Source organism: Seriola dumerili, unplaced genomic scaffold (assembly GCF_002260705.1).
Source record: "Seriola dumerili isolate Sdu_G_001 unplaced genomic scaffold, Sdu_1.0 BDQW01000070.1, whole genome shotgun sequence".
Taxonomy (NCBI): Eukaryota; Metazoa; Chordata; class Actinopteri; order Carangiformes; family Carangidae; genus Seriola; species Seriola dumerili.
In genome coordinates this window covers 332943-352636 of record NW_019174325.1, presented here as the reverse complement: position 1 = coordinate 352636, position 19694 = coordinate 332943, and the positions used below count along the sequence as shown (strand labels likewise).

General features: G+C 39.7%; 2 protein-coding genes across 2 annotated transcripts; both read left to right on the top strand.

Annotated features, from left to right (window-relative positions):
* The first annotated feature begins 1058 nt into the window (after nt 1-1058).
* LOC111220533 lies at nt 1059-10694 on the top strand. Its single transcript, XM_022743617.1, has 13 exons — nt 1059-1248; nt 1481-1540; nt 3393-3495; nt 3829-3900; nt 4168-4260; nt 4370-4590; nt 4738-4858; nt 5713-5766; nt 5932-6170; nt 6372-7074; nt 7730-7972; nt 8244-8444; nt 9632-10694. The coding sequence occupies exons 1-13, from the start codon at nt 1238-1240 to the stop codon at nt 10232-10234; spliced, it is 2724 nt and encodes a 907-aa protein (XP_022599338.1). The 5' UTR covers nt 1059-1237; the 3' UTR covers nt 10235-10694.
* Nucleotides 10695-11687: 993 nt separating this feature from the next.
* nsun5 (NOP2/Sun RNA methyltransferase family member 5) lies at nt 11688-16665 on the top strand. The gene is made up of 4 exons (XM_022743599.1): nt 11688-12832; nt 13731-13938; nt 14593-14757; nt 16399-16665. Exons 1-4 carry the CDS (start codon nt 11908-11910, stop codon nt 16568-16570), a joined length of 1470 nt encoding a protein of 489 aa, XP_022599320.1. The 5' UTR covers nt 11688-11907; the 3' UTR covers nt 16571-16665.
* The last annotated feature ends 3029 nt before the right edge of the window (nt 16666-19694 follow it).

The following is a 19694-nucleotide window of genomic DNA, read 5'->3' as shown; positions in this document are numbered from 1 at the left end:
AACGTTTTTGCTGTGCCACCACTTTAAACTTAAAAAATCTGAACTGCTTCCATTTTTTCCTTTATTTAAATTGGAAACTTTGCCATCAATCAGACATATATTTTTTTTAATAGGAAGGAAACAGATAGAACTTCAACCAAAAAAGGAAAAATAATTAAGAAAAGAACAAATAAATAAATTTCAAAAAGGACAATTGCTTCATTTCTTAAGTGACAGACTTGTTCAGACAAACATTTCAGAATAGATATTAAGTGCTGACATGGACTTCTTGTTTGTTACAAATTTGAGAGACTCAAAGTAACTTTCAAGATCAATTAAAAACAACATAAATGAGGAAATTTGTCTCATGAATATGAAATTTTCCCAGTAAAATTAGGTTAACAACATTGCATAAAAATGTTTTCCTTAAATTCAAAATAAGTGAATATATATATATTTTAAATGTTAATGACACGTTTTGTTTTGTGTAACTTTCAAAGTCATTCCAGAATGTAATACAATATGAGCAACTGTAGCACAGATGAGTTATGCTTTCTTGTTCAGTCTTACAAAAAGTACATGTTATCAATATTTATAAATCTTAAAATTTACATTTACGCTAAACTGCGTCCTTTTATACATATTTGCCTTTGCTTACATATGCTGGAATTGCCATCTTTAGAAAAGTTGAGGTCTTCATTAAAACTCAAAATAAAGTTATATGGGTTTGAGCTGTGCTTAGCAGTGCTAGCATGTAGCCTAGCAGAAAAGACACCCACCAGTGAGTTCACAAAGAGGTTAATTTAGTTTAGTTAAAATGTCCCTAATGCTAAACTAGTGTTGTCTTCACATTCAAGTAAACGTCCATGAATGTTTGATTAAGGATGGTTATTTTTTCTAAACAGGTTTGGGAAGATAAAGTAGGAAAGTCTAGACCTGAATACAGTAAAGAGCAACATTTCTGGTCAACAGCAACCGTTAGCTGTTTGTGTCGGTTGTAACCGTCAGTCACATTGACCATTTCCGGAGAATGTATGCGACTGTGTGTGCAGCCCTAGTGTTCTTGAACAGACCTCACTGTCTCAGTCCCGGGTAAATTTTTACTCACACAACGCTACGAGTTCCTGAACTGTTTCTTAATTTCAGTAACTTGTATATACATTGCGTTCAGCGTGTGTGTTGTAGTTACTATTAAACTGTTACAGTTAGCAGGTACAGGCTGAGTTTCTGGGGCAGAGATTGGCGATACAGCGGAGGGATGTCGCGCGGGTAAGAGGGAAACAAACGAATGAGGATGTTGACGTTGCCTTATTGAGAAAGTGTATGTTTGTGCTATGCTGAAGGTGGCAACGTCTCACAGCTATGATCATTTATATTCAACCATCGCTACAGCTTTAAATGAAGTGGTTGCTTTGCTTTGTTGTCTATATCAGAACGTGAGTGAGTGTTTGCTCTCCCTCATGTCCGTTTAAAAGCCGTTGTTTCTGTTGTCTCATGGTAGTGAACTGGAGAAGCTGGACCCGGCTGTTTTCCAGAAGCAAATGCACAATCTGAAATTTAGGTAGGAATTTCTGTATCCTCCCTACTATCATGTCAGCTAACTTTCTATGTTCTAGTCACAAATATCGAAATTATCATAAAAATCTCATTTTTGCCTATAGGAATTTCGGGCAGGTTTATTAAATGTGCGTACTTGTGCCGCTAGAGGCATTCTACTTTCTGTACTGTCAGTTAACTATTTCCTCAAGCGTGTTGAAGAGAGCTGCTAGTTAGCAACTGTTAGCTCGCTTGAAGTTACAGCCAAGTTGGAATGTAAGCTATGTAGTTTGTCACTCAGTTTTGGCAAATCAATCGCAGTGATTTTGTCTTTAGAGTTTTGCATTCTATTGTTTAGATATTTAGCTAAAGTTTCATATTCATGTCCAAGTAATGGTTTGGTTTGCAACAGCTAATTTTAGCTGCTAAGCTGTCTCAGGTTTTCTGTGGGCACGTAGCTCAGTGCTGTAGAGTACAACATGCATGCTTATTGAGGAGGTTTCGGTACAGCAGAGTAAGTTACACAGGCTTTGTACTTAAGGAAACCGTGAAGAGTTAGATAGGTAATAGGCGCTCATAGTAATTATATGAGCATGTAAGTGTCTGTGTCTTTGCTGTTTACAAAACAGTTATGGCAACTTTGTCCTCATTGGCTTCAAGAGTTACCAGCAAACCTAAGTTATCTCTTTGAGCACATTGCAGAGAAAATGTTAAATGTTGTCTGACTTGTATAGAATAGGAAAGTAAAACTGGGCTCCAAAACTTAATTTTTGCATTAATGAAAAGTGTCAATTTCCTGTGAAAACCATTCACATACTTTCTTTTAGCCACCATATAGCTAACTTCATCATACAGAAGTGTAATGACTGATGGAGTTGTTGGAAACTGTTACAGATTGTAATATTGAGCAAGCATGTTTTGATTGACACTGAATATATAGACAGATTAAGAAATAGTTACATCGGACTGCCACTCTGTTGGCAGCATTGAGTAGACACTCATTTCTGCTGTCATCAAAGATTGAACATATATTTGTATCCCTTTGCAATATTCAGCCCTGCCTTTGTACTGTATTTGTTTCTTTAGTGTTTATTCTGTATATGTTTAAATGATTTTTTGGCATGAGCAAAAGATAAGGTCAGTCACCAAAGAAACTGTTTTAAGGGATGACAGAGGAGGAATTTTACTTTCAGATGACTTTCTGAATGTTTGGTTATGGAAATACCAGAGGCAAAGCATTTTGACTTCAAACCACTGTAGCCATTTTGTTTAGCTGTGTACAGCAGATGTTGCTTGACATTGTGGAATAGGACGATAGGAATTATGCACCATAATGACATGTGAAGGTCTGACACCAACATATTGCATAATTACTGAATTTTAGGTCAGATAATTTGGAATTTACATACAAGAGAACAGATATATTTACCAATCCTTTTGAGTACCCCTGTAAAGTACATGCATTGTTGTTTTTTCCATAGACTATGAAGCTAACTTGCAGGGTATTTATGATGTGAGTAGTGGCGTTGTGGAGTATACTATAGAGTGCAAGTTTTAACTGACTTTAGCCTGAAGTGGCATTCTAATAGTGTTTTAATCTTGGGATGCTTTAACTGTAGCAGTTGACACAAATAGTCCAAAGAGAGTGGAATGTTTGCTGTTTTTTTAATTCGATAGGTAAACATGAGGTTTAGAATTACATTTCAAAACAGAACCTTTCTGAAGTCCATATCAACCATATCATATTTTCATATGTATCAAATGTTCATTGTCTTCATTGTGTTGAAAGATGTCAAATCGTTCTCTACTGTGTCTTTTCACTCTTTGCCATCTTGTAATGTTGAAATCCAGGAATACATGATTGTGCGTGTTTGCAGCATGGAAGAAGAGGGGGAGAGTAATCTGTGCATTGACACTGACTCGGACACAGCAGAGAAGAAGGATGGGACCAAGTGTAAAGTCAAATGGACTCAGGAAGAGGTGAGTGAAAAGACTTTAAACAACTTTTGTCCTCACAATACTGTAATATTTATATTTTAGACACTCATCAGAAGATGTTATCTGGAGCCACTCACTATGATTTCAAGTAGCTTACTATATTAGTGGAGGAAGTATAAGAGGAAGAGCCGATTTAAGCAGAGGTGGCAACTTGTGCTCAAGAAATTTTTCACATAGGTTTCTGTTGATTTATTAGCTAATCTTAAAAGTAATAAACTAAAAACAATGTGTTCATGATAACCTGTACCTGTGAGCTGACCTTAAAGCTCACATTAAATTATACTGTGTCTGAACTAATTTTCTTATTGTTTTCAGGATGAAAATCTCAAAATCCTGATAAGCAACTTTGGGAAAAAAGATTGGAAAACCATTGCCAGTTTTTTACCTGTAAGTATTCAGTAGAAACAAAATCAGTTGAGAACAGGAGAATGAATGAACCAGCAACGTGAACCTGTAAAGGTTGATAAAACAGAAGAATTCCAGAGGGATTACAGCCATGTGTCTGTCATGTTGTTAATCTTAAATATTGCAAATCTCAGAAAAATCTCAGAATTCTAACCAATGTCTCTGTGTTTGATTATTTTAATCTTGAATAATTCAGCAACCTGTCTTAGCATTTTAGAAAGAAGAGTTAATTTCCTGTTGCTGTGACAGGGACGGACAGAATTCCAGTGTATGCTCCGCTGGAAAAAACACCTTGATCCTGATTTAGTCAAAGGCTTCTGGTCCAAAGAGGAAGATGAAAAGGTGGAAGAATTACACACAAAATCAGATACAGACTTTCCACAGTTTTTAGTTAATATTGTCCTATCTCACTTTATACATTGGTGTTTGGATATGTATTTACTCTGGATAGATAATAGAGCTAGTGGGCAAGTATGGCACCAGGCACTGGACTTTGATTGCCAGGCACTTGAAAGGAAGGTTGGGGAAACAGTGTCGCGAGCGCTGGCACAACCACCTTGACCCACTGGTGAAAAAGAGCTCCTGGACCAATGAAGAAGACCTCATTATCTACAAAGCCCACTCCATTCTGGGAAACCGGTGGGCTGAGATCGCCAAGCTGCTTCCTGGAAGGTGGGTTAGGTAGCAGTGATTGATTTGTTGAAACGAGGCGGATGATGGGCAGTCACATGCATTATTTTGTTGTTACTCTTAAAATATGTCTGTTTTAACTAGGGATGACACAGAGAATTTAATGTACATTTTCGATTCCTCTTGAAGGACAGACAATTCTGTGAAGAATCACTGGAACGCCACCATCAAACGTAAAGCTGAGTTGGGCCTGTACAAAGACGACGCTAACAGCATTTCTCTTGATATTCAACAGTTTGTGGAAGGAGAGGTATAGTGCTGAACTGAATTGAATTTAGTACATGCTGTATATGGCTCATATTATTCAGTTTTTACTGATTTCCTGTTGATTAATTGTCATTAGGATGTAGCTGGTAAAATGTTTGTTGGTTACAGTTTGGAAAATGCAAATTCGACCACCAAGCACTTTATCAGGGACATCTATACACCTGCTTATTCATTTAATTATCCAATCAGCGAATCATGTGGCAGCAGAGCAATGCATAAAATGCTGGGATTGGAAAGACTCGAAAAACATAGCCTGATCTAATGAATCTCGATTTCTTATGGAATGTGTGTGAGTGTGTGTGTGCGTGCGTGCGTAGTATGAAAACAAGCATTTAAAAAGTCAATGTTATATTTTAACGACATGTTAGTATAAAATTAACAACTGAAACTTACTCACCCTGAATTCTATATACAGATCCGGATGCTTGTCTTTGAGCTGAGATAAGTCTGAGGTGTTTCCTCCTTTCATTTGAAACGCTGCATACTGCTTTTTGGTTGTCTGTAACTCGTCTCAACAATCCACATCAAATACAAAATATCTCCATACACCAGTCTCACTGTGTTGCTGCTGCCATTCCACATGTCTTTATTGTTCACTGTACCTGCCTCCTTATTCTCTTTGAGTTGGATGTCAGACTAGGACACTTGTAGGGTCATTATAATACCCTTGTCATTCCCGGAAGAATCACATTTTTAGTGCCTACGACATCGATGTTGCTGTAGAAAAACAAGTACCAGCAGAATTTTCAGAATTGAGGCATCGGTTTGGTACCAGAGGATCGGTTCTCATGAAGTCCTTACACTCTGGATTTACATTATATGTTGTTTTTTTTACAGGTGGACTTCAAATGTGATGTTGTATTAGACACTGAACCAGTAACTCCTGAAGTGGTAAGCTTTCTGTTGTTTAATTTTTTCACTTTTTGTTGTAAAATCAAGAGGTGGTTTGGGTGTGTGACAACACTAGAAAAACTTCTAAATGTTTTTATATTTTCCTCCTAGATATCCTCATCTGATAATCTTGGTTTCACACTCCTACTTATTGCTTTGCTGCAGGTCAGGACAGTGAAAGAGAAGAAACAGAAGGAGAAAGCCAAGCAGCAGACAGCTGTTCCATCTCCACAGACTTTGGCATCAAGGAGAGAGTTTTCCTCTCTGAGTCCGACCTTGCCTCCCAGTTCGAGTTCCAGCCCCAGTTCCAGCTCAGGTGCTCCACGAGCAGCCGCACCAGTAGACCAGAAGAAGTTTGCTGATGCGGCATTGAGGATGATCGCTGAGGACATGCTGCCACTCAGGTGACTTTTAGTGCTAGTGGCTAATGTCTATGTGGTGTTGTATGTGTGTTACTGTGCTCAACACATTCGCCACCACCTGATGCAGAAAGGCTAACTAGCTACTTGTATGTCTACAACATGTTAAGATAGAAATCCAATCACCAATCTAGATCACACTGCATTAGAAAATTTACAATGCCAGTGTGTCTTTGTTCTCCACAGTTTTGTTGAAGGAGCAGGCTTCAGGTCTTTCATGAGCACCATTAGTCCTGAATACAACAAGCTGTCCCAGCGTGCCATGGGCCTGCAGCTCTATGATGATGTGGAGAGAACCATTAAGCCTCAGCTCATCCGTGACCTTAAAGCCTGCCTTGCCAGAACCAAAGATGGTGAGAATGCCATTCATGTCACCTTTGACCTCTGGGCTGGGGATCAATCCCAACCAGTGGAGGAGCCCATCATCATTGTGCAGCTCCACTTTGTCAGTGATTCCTGGCAGATCCGCCGTCCCATTGTGGCTTTCCGTCACCTCACCCACAAAAACCTCAGCACTGCTGTAGCCAGAGAGCTTGAAGGTGTGCTTCTGAGCTATGGCATATTTTCACACAGCATTGGCTATGTACTTGCCAACCAGGCCAAAGACACCCTGGCTGGGAACAACTTATTCTGCGACTACAAGATCATGTGCTCATCCAACAGGGGAGAACCAGATGGAGATGAGATAGTGGCATTTTTGTCAGACCAGTTGTCAGAACCAGGGTCCCCCTTTTCAGAGCTTCAGATCGGGACCCGAACCATCTGTGTGGCCAAAACACTGCAGCTGGTGATCAAGGAGGCACTGAAGAATTCCAGGGTAGTGGAGAACCTGCTCTCACAGGTCCACAACGTGGTGGCTTTCTTTAGGAGCAGTGCCTACTGGAGTGAGGTAAGAGAAACATGAACAGATTAAAATGTAATGTCACAGATTTACAGATTCTACATCCAAAGATGAGGCAGCAGTACCAGGGTGACCAGTTTTAATTAAGTTTTTATGAATTAATTTCAGTGTCCTGAGCCAGCAAGGTTTGGTCAAATGTTTAAACAAGTCAAACTTGCACCTGACCTGAGAGAGATGGGCTTTTTTTCCTGGGTGTGTTTAAAGGTTTATTTGTTGGATGTTCATTGGTGTGAAATCACAAGTTAAACTTTGACATCGTACTGTTTGAGGCAGCAAATTAACGGGAGAACAGACACAGTTGACAAGACAGTGTAGTCCTCCTGTAGATTGTAATGTAAAAATGTTTTATTTGTTTGGTGGAGATTCAAATAAGTGGCATTTTTTTCTTTTAGGTTTTAGTTTCTTGTACTATAAACCAAATATCTCATTAAGTCTCATTTTCAAGTGTTGGTGTTCAAACTGTCACCACTGTTTTTCTTTCCCAACTCATTTCCTGTGACAAGCATATGTCATCATGATTTTTTAGACTTTTCACATTACTTTACACTTTTCAGTGACAACAGAGCAACAGAGATTTAAATAGATCAGATATTCCTTTCCTGACTTGTTTTAACACAACTATTGTCTGTCATTTTTTGTTTAGGTATTGTTGAGGGAGTGCAGCGTGTCTCTGTGCCCTTCTTCCAGTAATTGCCGCTGGAACTCCATGATGCTGTCTTTACGCCGTATGGTCCAGGAGTCGGCCTGGAGCGCCATTATGACGCTTCTTGCCCAGGCTCGCATAGAGGCTAATGACACAGCCAGTGCTCCACCTCTGGTCATGGTCAGGAGGGAACAAGTGATTGACATCCTGAGTCTCATTGAGCCATTTGAGGAGGCCTTGCAGGTAAAAGAGAAAGTTAATGAGAACTTTATGTATTATGGATGTAGTGGGAATGTTTTTTTTCACTAAATCCTAATATAGTTTTGGCCTTTCTGGACACCAAGTTCCAGATTGCCTTTTCTGACTAATGTTCAGCTAATAGTGAGCTGTTATGAACAAGCTAAAAGGAAAACTTTCTGTGTGTAGATTGCAGCTTCAGTTGTCACAAACTTTTATAAACAGCTTGAGATAGCAGCTTATGTAAAGAGAATCCTTTTTGCCTCTTCTAACCCAGGTCCTGCAAGGAAATGGTGTGACCATCTCTTTTATCATACCCTCCCTCATTGGCCTTGATAAGACCTTGGAGAGCCGTGTTACCAACTACACTCACTTCAACAAGGCCCTGCGCACAGGCCTCCACACACACTTCCAATCCCTGATTCACCAGAAGGACATGATACTAGCTGCTGTGCTTGACCCTAGGATCAAAATGCAGGTACTTAATTTGGAGAGACCTGGCTGTTCTGTCATACTTTAAATTTTGCATCCACAGAGCTGATGAACTGAAATAATGGGCTGCAAGTTTTCATCCTTTTTTCCAGTTTTACATTCTTTTTTGTAGCAGGGTTTTTCCTGCATAGAGAATTGGAAGGTGGCTGCCTCCATCAAATTTCGTGCTGCCTCCGCCTCCTGACAAAATTATAGTACTTGTTTTCTCGGTACTCGGTGGATTTGACTTTTGTAACTGCAATTGCAGCACTCAGCAATGTAGTGGCGCTGTATCGTTATCCGTGCATCAGGCAGAGCCATCCGAAATTGCCGAAGAAGAATACGAACGCGCTGGATTTTCTGCCTGCGGAAGGAGGCAGCGACCTGATTTTGCGGCTCTTCAAACAGGTGAATAGGGTTGCCACACACCCCGTATAATACGGGATCGTCTCATATTTTTAAATACGAGACAGGACGCAATTTGTCCAGTATTTTCGTTCATGTTATGTCCTCAAAGTGCTGTGAATAACGTATTGTCAAGTAAAACCAAACCAGTTGCCACCTTTTTTTACGTAAAAGGATTTTTTCACATAAAAGCTGGCAACACTACAGATGAATATTATCTCTTTTACATCCAAGCACACCCAGCTTCTTGAAAAGTTTCCCCTAAATTAACGTTCAACCCCATCGGGCATTTTTTTTTTTTTTTTGCAGAAATGTCTCAAATCACAGATTATTTTAAAAAGTTCACGAGGAGGAGAATCGAAATGCAGAGAGTGCAGACATCAATAGTTCTAATATGGGAAAAAATGTTTATTCATGTTACTGACGAGATATGGTTAATTTGTCAGGACTGAAAGTAGTTCTCAGCCACAAGTGGAAGGTGCCGGTATTAACGAGTGTATTTAAGCCGACATTTACATGATTTTAACATCAGTTTTTATTAATCTTCCCAGATGTTCTGAAAAGCATAGAGTGAGTGGCATTGACCCGCATTGGCTGGAGAGATAATGAAAATATATCCCCCGGTCGTACGGCTTGGTACCACCCCTGCCTAATTTTCGGCCAGGAAAAACCCTGTGTATATATTGAGCTCTATATTGACGTCTATTTTTATATGGAGTATATCAGAGAAAAACTGTAGTCATACACTCAGAGTCAGAACTCTCACCCTGTCTTGAACATTTTTTCCAGCCGTTTTCTGATGCCAAACTGGAGGACCAGACAGGTTTCTTAACTCCTCTGTCAAAGTATCAGGCTCGTACCATCGTGGAAGCCACATTAGAAAGCATGGAGGCCTCAGCATCTCCCTATGTGGAAGCAGATAAAGACCAGACAAACAAGGAGTTGAAAAAGGGGCAGGATGGTGAACAGGAAAACCAATCCAACACACTAATAGAGGCATCTGGTGCCAGCTCAGATGAAAACAACTACGACGGAGTCAGTGGAAACGACCTGAAGCGCAAGTCCATCTTCAACTTCCTCCAGCCACCTGCAAAGACCATGAAGAGGTCAGAGCTTGATGTGTACCTGTCCGAACCACTGTGGGAGAGCAACTCCAGTGTGCTTTACTGGAAGGCTGCTACTCGCTTCCCCGAGCTCCAGGGCATTGCCAAGAAGCTGCTAGCAGTACCAGCCACCTCAGGGGGCTTCGACCGGCTCTATCCAATGGCAGCATGTATTGTAAGAGCCAAGAGGAACCGCCTGCCACCTCACACCACAGAGAGATTGCTTCTATACAAAAACTCTTTAAAGACAAAGACTGTTAAAAAGCCCATCGGTGTCACTAAACACTGATGGTCAACTCACTATTGGGTCTGGTTATTCTGTCCTCCACACTTGCTTCTCCATACAGCATCCCACTGAATTAAATTTCTTCCAACATTAGATTAAACTAACTAAATTAAGCATCATTCAACCTTGCAGTAGTAGGCAACAGAAGCAAACTATATTAAGTGTATTGAAAGTGAGGGTGGTGAATATCTCTTTAAAAAACAAGCTGAACACAATAACAACCAGTTACCTACCATCAGAGGTCAAACTTATATTTTTTCAGTTCTGTGAAGACTTTGTGCTGTCACTGCCATCCCACAGACAGAGGAGGAAATGAAGACTGATCAGTGTCCTCATGTGTAGGATATGAAATGTTCTTGCTCCCACTGATTGTATTAAAAAGACACTGTAACAGACAGCAAAGCACAAATCTACCTTAATGCCATAAGAATAACTTTATGCAATAAAAGTGCTACATATCAGAGCTTTACAATCAGCCTGTGTTTCACTTGATGCAGAAATTAAATATTTATTGCTTTTCTGTTTGGCTAGTGAATCACATAGTGAGTGCATGGCTAGTCAGTCCCTAAAGCAAAAGTTTAAGTGATTAATATGTGCCAGAAAATGGACTGTAAATTTATAAGCTCATTGTAATTTGTTTTGCGTGCTGTACACCAAGTGCAGATGGACTATATCAGGTCACTTGACATTAAATTGAATAATACTGCACTTTTTTCAGTTTTTGTTTTTGTAAAAGTTTATTTTATAAGTCTTTTATAAGTTCTTAATATATATATATATATTTTATTGGTCAGTAATGGATTAGAGGCACACCAATGAATGGTTTTCTCAAGAGCCTTGATTTATGAGCTGTCGATGGGAAAGGTCATTCTACATCTTAGTTTGACTCTAATAGATTGAACAAACTAAAGTTCACATAACAATAACAGCTGACAGATTTTATTGCAGTGATAATTGTCCATATTCTGCTAACACTAGTGTGAATTTTAGTCACTTGATATCCAGAGACTTGACTTGTATTAAAGAATAAAGATATTTTTTCTACAGTTTTTTGTATTTATGGCCACAGTTTTCATGTTCAGGTCAGTTTCTGTGTTTGGTAACTGCACTGTCTGGGTGTAGGGTGGAAAGGGTGGAAAGAAAGTCACTTTAGCAGTGTAAGTAGTTTATCCTGAGAACCCTAGATTGAATAGATTGCAAAGCATTAATTCTACCATAGAAAAATATGTTACTAAGATGATTTTGGGAAACCAAAACACATTACATTGAAATGCAATGAATTTGAACATTTTTGAATTTTCAGAAAATGACTAACATTGCTGTAAAGTAAACGTCTATAATATGTGTTTTAGGGAAAGTCGTCACCATTCTGTTGTCATCAATGATTGGCTGGACAGGCCGCCTACGTCAGACAAAAACAGTGCGCCAGCATGTACTTCCGGTGTGATGACCCGTTTTCTGCCATGTGCATGGTAGAAAAGTGACAACGAGCATCTTTTAAAACATTATTGAGAAAAATAAACCCGCTGCGTGTCCCCTGTTCACCGCGACAGAGAGAGGACGAGGAGGCTGCGGCAGGACCAGTCAGGCCCGTCCTCACCAGTGAAACACCAGTAATCGGTTCAAAAAGTACGAGCTAATCTGGGTCCTTCGCTAGCTACCGGTTGGCTTTCACCATGGCTTTGTACGTGAAAGCCGCAGAGATCCTGGAGAAAGCAGAGAGGAAGCAAGGCGCATTGAAAACTCTGGTTTACGACAGTAAGTTTGCGAACATCAAGCAGCTCTTTGCTCTGGTTTGTGAGACCCAGAAGTTTTCCTCCGTCCTGCGGGAGCTCATCGAGTCCACCAAGCTGCTCAAACACACCAAGCTGAAGATGCACCTGGCCATGGTGCTGGTGTACGACCTGGTGATGGGCCAGGGGCTGAAGTGCGGGGGCTCCTGGAAGTCCACAATGCTGAAACATCGCTCCAGGCTGCAGGCGGAGCTGGCCCGCATAAAGATAAAGCAGAAGGTCAGCAGGAATGAAGACCTGCTGCCGGCCGTAGTCCAGCGGTCCGCCGTGGACCACCTGCCCAGGTATGTGCGTGTGAACACCCTGAAGACCACCGTGGAGGATGCTGTGGATTACCTTAAGAGGGACGGCTTCTCCTACCAGGGACAGGCCTCCAGGCTGGAGGACTTAACCCTAAAGGAGAAAGACTTTGTGAGGGACCTGCACTTGCCGGAGGTGCTGGTCTTTTCTCCTAAAACTGACTTCCATGACCACTTCCTGTACAAGGCTGGCCACGTCATTCTGCAAGACAAAGCCAGCTGCCTCCCTGCCTATCTCCTCAACCCCCCTCCTGGCAGCCATGTCATTGATGCCTGCGCTGCCCCTGGCAACAAAACCAGCCACCTGGCAGCTATAATGAAGAACAAGGGCAAGCTGTTTGCCTTTGATTTGGATGCCAAGCGTTTGGCCACCATGTCTACTCTCCTGCTCCGAGCTGGAGTGACCTGTCAGCAGCTGGCCCACCAGGACTTCCTGAAAGTGGACCCTGATAGCCTACAGTATAAAGATGTTGAGTATATCCTGCTGGATCCCTCATGCAGTGGATCAGGTACAGTAACCAGTTCACTGTGTGTATGATACAGGTTTCTGATCACATGCCTGCTGTCTTTTCAGGTCTTTGACATCCCTCTTTATCTATGGAACGTGTATATTGTTTCATAGTCACAGCCACTGTCTGCATCCTATAGTTTTCATTTCCTCGATCTTCCCGGCCGGGATAACTGGGTCAGAGTCAGGTCTCCGTCTAGCTTGCACAGATTTGCATCACAGGAGCAGAGCAGCACTATCTGGTTATTGCTGTGTTTACCCAGTGGTAAATCAGAGCTGTTAAAGGGCTCAAACAGATAAAAGTTGGAGGCATCAATGTACATGCAAAAATTGAAATGCAGCTTTTGGTGCTCAGAAAGTGCTGAACATAGGGAGGAAAAGGCAAATTGCAGGCACATATGGACAACATGTGTTGAGCTCAGTCTCAGTATCTTCCCAAGCTGCCTGACGAGATGCTATTACAATATCTTCACTTTTGCGAGCTGTTATTGCAACTATTTTAAGAAATGGTTAAAACTTTGTCTCGAGTGTTGTGACTGATTTGTACTGATTACGTTACACCATCAGTTGCTGGCTCTCTTTTGGTTTTATCAAAATGTTGAACATTATTACTTTATCAGCGTCATGATACTGGTTTTCTCTCTAACTAATTATATCACTGAAGTCAAAGAAGCAGATGTGCAGACTGCAGATTGTGATCAAATAAATACCTGTCTAAATGTCTCTGTTTATAGTAAGCAGAATGTATTGTGTTGCTTTATCTGCATGTCAGAATCAAGACATGCTGCACCAGGATTTTTTAAAAACCCATGTCATAACCAGAACCCAGAATTCTAGTGTACTAGAGGCAATCCCATTAGGATTGAAATAAATATAATTTCAATAATCTGTGGCTCCAGGTATGGTGTGCCTCCGGGACAACAGCTCTGCTGACCAAGAGAAGGATCAGGCTCGTCTGACCTCTTTGGCCTCCTTTCAGCTGCGATGCCTGAACCACGGCCTCAGGTTTCCCTGCCTGAAGCGTCTGGTCTACTCCACCTGCTCCATCCATAGCCAGGAGAATGAGGAAGTCGTAAAGGCCTGCCTGCAGCAGAACCCTGGCTTCAGGTAGCAGCAGTCCACTTGCACTTAATCAAATTGAAGTTATTCATGCTTTTTTATCTGCAAACATTAGAGCATTTGCTTTCCAGCTTTCTCTTTTGTACTGGCTGTCCAAGTCATGTCACATAGAGCGTTTGCATCTTTCCTTCAATTTGAATTTGGTCTGTTTTCAAGAGATAATTTCAGTATTACATGAAATTTTAGTGACCTCTGCCAAGAAGAGAAAACACTGAGGGTTTGTAAGTTTGTAACTTTACAGATGCAGGATTTCTAAACTTTTGGGTCAGAGCACCACATGTTGGTTGTTGATGTGAAAATACTCTATGTTCTAATTTTTTATGTATCAAAATAATACAATATCCCAAGATCGATCCCCTGACCTTGGCCTTACAATACATTTCTGATACTTGCCAGCCAGAGTCACCCACTGCCAGTATGTTTATTTCCCATGTACAGACTACAAAGACACTTAAGTCAACAGAGTTGCAAATGCAAATTATTTTTATTGCCTATTTTGTTTAGTCACTTTCACTGAGGAGTTGTAAATGCTTGGAATATGGAATCATCTATCAGTCCCAAAGGTGCAGGTATTGCTGTTGGACTTTAAATATCATTATTGTTGAAACTAATACTTGAATGGTTTTATGTTTTCTCCTCAAGGCTGGTTCCTCTGCTGGCCAAGTGGCCTGAACGAGGCCTAGAACCACTCACTCAGTGTCTGCGTGCCAGCACCTCCAAGACCCGCTCACACGGCTTCTTCGTGGCTTTGCTGGAGAAACACAGTGGGGCTGGGAATATGAATCAGAGACCACCTCTCCAGATAAGGTAAATACTGGGGTGTCATGTATAGTCATTGCTATAGGGTTAAATAATGTAATAAATACTAGATTTAAAAGTCCTGTTTGCTCAGGATTTGTGTTTAGGAACATCCAATTATTTAATTTAATTTATAGATATAGTAGAAATTATCTGCATTACATATTTTGGTGAGTTCATTCAAATTTAACTTTTTATTAATTATACAATTAATTATGTTATTTATTTTTAGTGTATGATGCTTACTTGTGTTTCAGTCATCATCTCATAATAAATTTAGGCATAAATGGTAAAAGATTTTGTATGTTTCATCACTGCAAAGGTTGAGTTTTGGGTTTTGTAGGTCTGTGTTGGTTTTATTATGTCATAAAACAACCTACACATAACAAACTTGTCTGAATATTTACAAAAAAGACACAAATTCTATCTAACATGACACATGGAAGAAACACAGAGTACAAAATGAAACATAACAAGACCAGGTCTAAACCTGGTACATGTCTTGACCGCCTCTGGTCAAATCCTGATTTTATAAGAGAGAAAGTTAGACGAGACAGAATATCTTTTATTTTTTTTCTCTATTTTTAGTTATTTTTTCAGGCTTTTGCCTTTTTATTACAGTCAAAGAAAGAGAGAGAGATGGGAAAATTAAGGGGAGAAAGAGAAAGGATGACACACAGCAAAGGGCCATAGGCTGGACTAAGCCCAAATGGCACACGCTCCACTAGGTGAACCACCGGGGCCCGAGACGGACTATCTTTCTTATTTAGTCTGTCACACAGAACACAGCCTCCATCTGGATCCACAATAGTTTAGTCTTTATTTACTTCAACTTGAGAACGTAACAGACTTTTATTAGAGGCAGGTCTTTATGTCTAACTCTCTCTGTTTGATATGTAGAGTTGGTCATAGTCGTTAGTACGAAGCCTTGTTACCGATGACTTTTCTCTCTCGCTCAGTGTGTCTTTTGTTTAGTTATTCCTCTGCCTCCTTTTGTAATAATGATACATGTAATGAAAGTAGTTTATTTGCTGTAATGGAGGTGAGGCTCAGTGTATTGGTAGCACCCCTCCTCTTCCCTGCAGTTCCTGAACAGCCAGGAAACCAGAGTGGCTCGATAGATTGCCTGTAACAAGAGGCGTAGCCCTGAGCCCCTGGTCAGCATCCATACACGGTCCAGACCTGAACCAGGTTTATACCCCGTCTGTTTATAAAAAGTCTCTAGAGACAATGAGCTTAGTTAGCAACACTGCAGCTGCAAACACCCCCATAATAAAAATAAAACCCGTTTGATCTAGAAAGTGTAACTCAAGTGACAAGGCACTCAGCTGACCAGTCGAGGGAGGGAGGGAGGGACTGAGTGAGTGAGTGAGTGAGTGAGTGAGTGAGGTTATGTTATCTTATGTTCAGTGAAATAATTATCTGAGATTGTGATTTTGGTGTTCAGTACAGTTGTAATTTAGTTGTTGTGGAATTCTGCAGTCACATTATCATGACTTTCACTTAAATATCACAAGTGTTAATGAGCACAAACAAATCTATTTCTGTAACTGGAATTGTACAAGCTTTAACAGAAGCTTTTAATACAGACAATCAACTTTTTCACTCTGAAATTAGACAGTTGTCTTTCGCTTGTCTGCTTTGTCACAGTGACCCTGAGGCGACATCACACAGTTCACTCACCTGTGAGAAGAGACCTGAAGCTTCAGAGACAGAGAACAAACAGACACCTGCTGCAGACTCCACACAGACTGACAGCACACCAGGGAAGAAGAAGAGGAGGAAGAGGAAGAGGAAGAAGGCAGCAACAGCGGAGGGATAGTAAAAAAAAAATTAAAATGGTTCTGCATATTGTCTGGAGGGATTGTCTGTGAAAGCCTCCATTTGATTTCAAGTAGAGATGTGTGGGGAATGTAACTGAAAAGTAAAGATAATTTTTTACTATATCACATCTCTGTCTCTCATTATTGTTAGATACTGTGCAAAGCTCTTGGTGCCTTTCCTTACATTTTTTTTTTTTTCAGAATGAGGTTCAGGTGTTTGTGTTTCTCCAGAGAAGTGACAGGTGTTACCCAGTAGGGGACAGGTCTAGGGGACAGCAGCCAAACAGCGAAAAAAGGAGCTCACTTCCAGCCAAATAAAGACTCCCATTGATTGAAACACTCATTTTGGTAATACTAGTTTATCTTATCAGAGTAGGTGTGGTCAGTAGCCTGGTTTCTCCTTTTGTACACAACTAAGAGCAATACCTGAAACTGCAGTCATCTCACTGTCACAGTGTCACATATTCAGAAAGTTACACTGATCATAGTGTAAACCTGTTGGTTACCTTGAACCCAATATTTTGTCCATGTCATTTATATGAATTAAGGTTGACAAAATATTACGAACAACTCTCAGTATAACCCAGTGCAGTTCAACTCCACCACGAATGAGTCTCCAAAATGACCGTTATAATAAATCAACACCTCTTTCAAACAGAATTAATCCAAAAAATGAACATTAAAATCCTTATGAAGCCTGTTGTATTATACTGCATTTGTTTTATGTAGGTGTCGTTAATAAATTGGCAAGTGGGTGTAGATTAATTTAATCACTGTCATAGAAACCCTTTCCCTGAACTGGAGAATCAATATTTTCTGAAGAAATTGTCTTAAAATTGAAAATGAGTATGACATTAATTAATTTCAGCACTGGAGTAATATGCAGTTAAGAAAATCACTGGCAAATTTATTTTTGCATCACCCAGGAAAGTATTAGAAACCATTTACTGACAATAACAACAGAATGTAAGATTCGTTTAAGCGATTTTCTTACTCAGACATGGCTGTTGAAGAAAACTACAGTGGTCATATAACAACGTTAGATGACACATGTTTAAACTTACGTTACCACAGCAGCGGTGCATAAATTAGGCCTGCTTGTTCGCCTTTTTTAATAGAGGCTACGGTCTAAAAGTCTTTTTTGCTTAGGAAGGTTCAAACTCAATGAAATGACCGGTGTTGTGGCGAAGTGATTGTCTGACATACAGCTTATGTCTGGGATAATAGAAAAAGGCATGTCTTAGTGAATCTTGAACATGAATGTTTATTGAACATGACATTTAGCCTGGACAATGATTATACAGTAAATAACAGTATAAAAACTGTTATTTACTGTTTATACAGTAAATAACAGTATGAAAACTTTGTTCCCAATTTTTTTGTGTGGATGGTATTTCTATCCTTTTCATACTGGGGAATGAGCCTGTCATTAACATGATTTACGGATGGGTTAGGCTGTATATAAAATAAAGAAATATAACTCGTTTAGACCGATCATTTTATCCACCTGTTGAAATACCTTTAAAAGGCTAATACAACACACAAAATGCACTTTTCTGCTTGCCAGAAAGAGATGGTACCTTTTGCCTTTAGATTGAAATTTCGTTTGCCTCAAATAATAGATAAAATAAAAGACCTTGGTGATGAATATTTTCAGCCACCAAACCAATTTTTGCCTTATAACAAGATAATAATGTCTCCTCTACCTTCTTTCAGACAACATATGCACAGTCTACAGGTACAGGTGGTCTGTCTTGTGTCATGTATCCTACAGACATATTTGTCATACGTGCAATACAGAATATTTTAATAAATCCAGAGTTAGAAAACACAATTACATACATTTAACTATATACATACAACTATATACATTTATCTATGCATTGTACTTGCATGTTTTGCAAATAATGTGAGTGTCACCATCCTGCTCCCTGCAAAAGTGACCCAGGTCAGTCATCTACAAAAACGTGGATAATAATTTCCTTTTAATAATTTTAAGAATGTTATTAACTGGTTTGCTGACCATGATATTACTGCACTTGATTGGCCAGCCTACTCGCCTGACCTGAACCCCGTAGAGAATCAATGGTGAAAAATACCCAACCTGACAATCAAAGCCCCTATCAAAGCAACCTGGGCTTCAATAACGCCTCAGCAGTGCCACAGGCTGAATGCCTCCATGCCACGCCACATTGACGCAATAATTTGTGTGCATAAATGAACATACTTTTCAGAACTTGAACATTTCTGTATTGTAAATCTTTTTTTGATTGATTGTGGGAAATATTCTAATATTTTGAGATACTAGAAATTTGATTTCCATGAACTGTAAGCTGTTGTCATCGAAATCAAAACAAAAAAAGGCTTAAAATATTTCACTCTACTTGTAATGTAATGAATGAAAGTTTTTACTTTTTGAATTAAATTACTTTTACTTTTACTTTTCCACAATATTAAAATTTTTTGAGCTGCAGCTGTATATTCACATGGTTCACGTCATTTTAATTTCAAACATTCCTTCGTACTGTTCTCTTCCTACTAGTTCTCTTTACTCACTGTGTACACCGTTAACACACCTTGGACACACTGTAAGAGCTAACAGAAAGAGAAAACAAATAAAATATTACCATCTTTTGATAACATACAATTTTCCATTTGCTCCAAAAATGAAAGGTTATTACCATTAATGAAATACTGGATTTTTAGCTCAATAACAATCTCTGATAATGCTCAAAGTAATCTTAATTAATCAAATGAAAGGTGCTAACCGAACAAAAGATATCAAAATTACTTTTAGGAAGCACAGTTTTACCGTGGCTGTGTCCAAAATCACTCACTATATCACTCACATTATTGTACCCTATATAGTGGACTCATAGTAACCCACAATGCATCGTGAAAAGTAGTGTACAACCGATGGTCACTAACCAAACAATGTCATATTCAAAAAATAAAACAATGAACAAAACTATGTACAAAAGTGTTGATGAAACTCCTGCTGAGCAGGATGTGCAAAGATCACAGTATAGACAATATCTGTTCTGTGCAGGGATAGTACTCCAAGGTGATACTGTATGGTTGTTGATGGTTGATGAGGCCAGATGCAAAAGAAAAGGCAGGTGC

Excerpts from the sequence above, each read along its gene's own strand:
- LOC111220533 (XM_022743617.1), top strand. Across the intron at positions 3,496-3,828 it reads TCAAATGGACTCAGGAAGAG|GATGAAAATCTCAAAATCCT; the intron begins GTGAGTGAAAAG and ends TATTGTTTTCAG. Across the intron at positions 6,171-6,371 it reads GAGGACATGCTGCCACTCAG|TTTTGTTGAAGGAGCAGGCT; the intron begins GTGACTTTTAGT and ends TGTTCTCCACAG.
- nsun5 (XM_022743599.1), top strand. The coding sequence starts at position 11,908 with ATGGCTTTGTACGTGAAAGCCGCAGAGATCCTGGAGAAAGCAGAGAGG. Across the intron at positions 12,833-13,730 it reads TCCCTCATGCAGTGGATCAG|GTATGGTGTGCCTCCGGGAC; the intron begins GTACAGTAACCA and ends CTGTGGCTCCAG. Across the intron at positions 14,758-16,398 it reads AGACCACCTCTCCAGATAAG|TGACCCTGAGGCGACATCAC; the intron begins GTAAATACTGGG and ends GCTTTGTCACAG.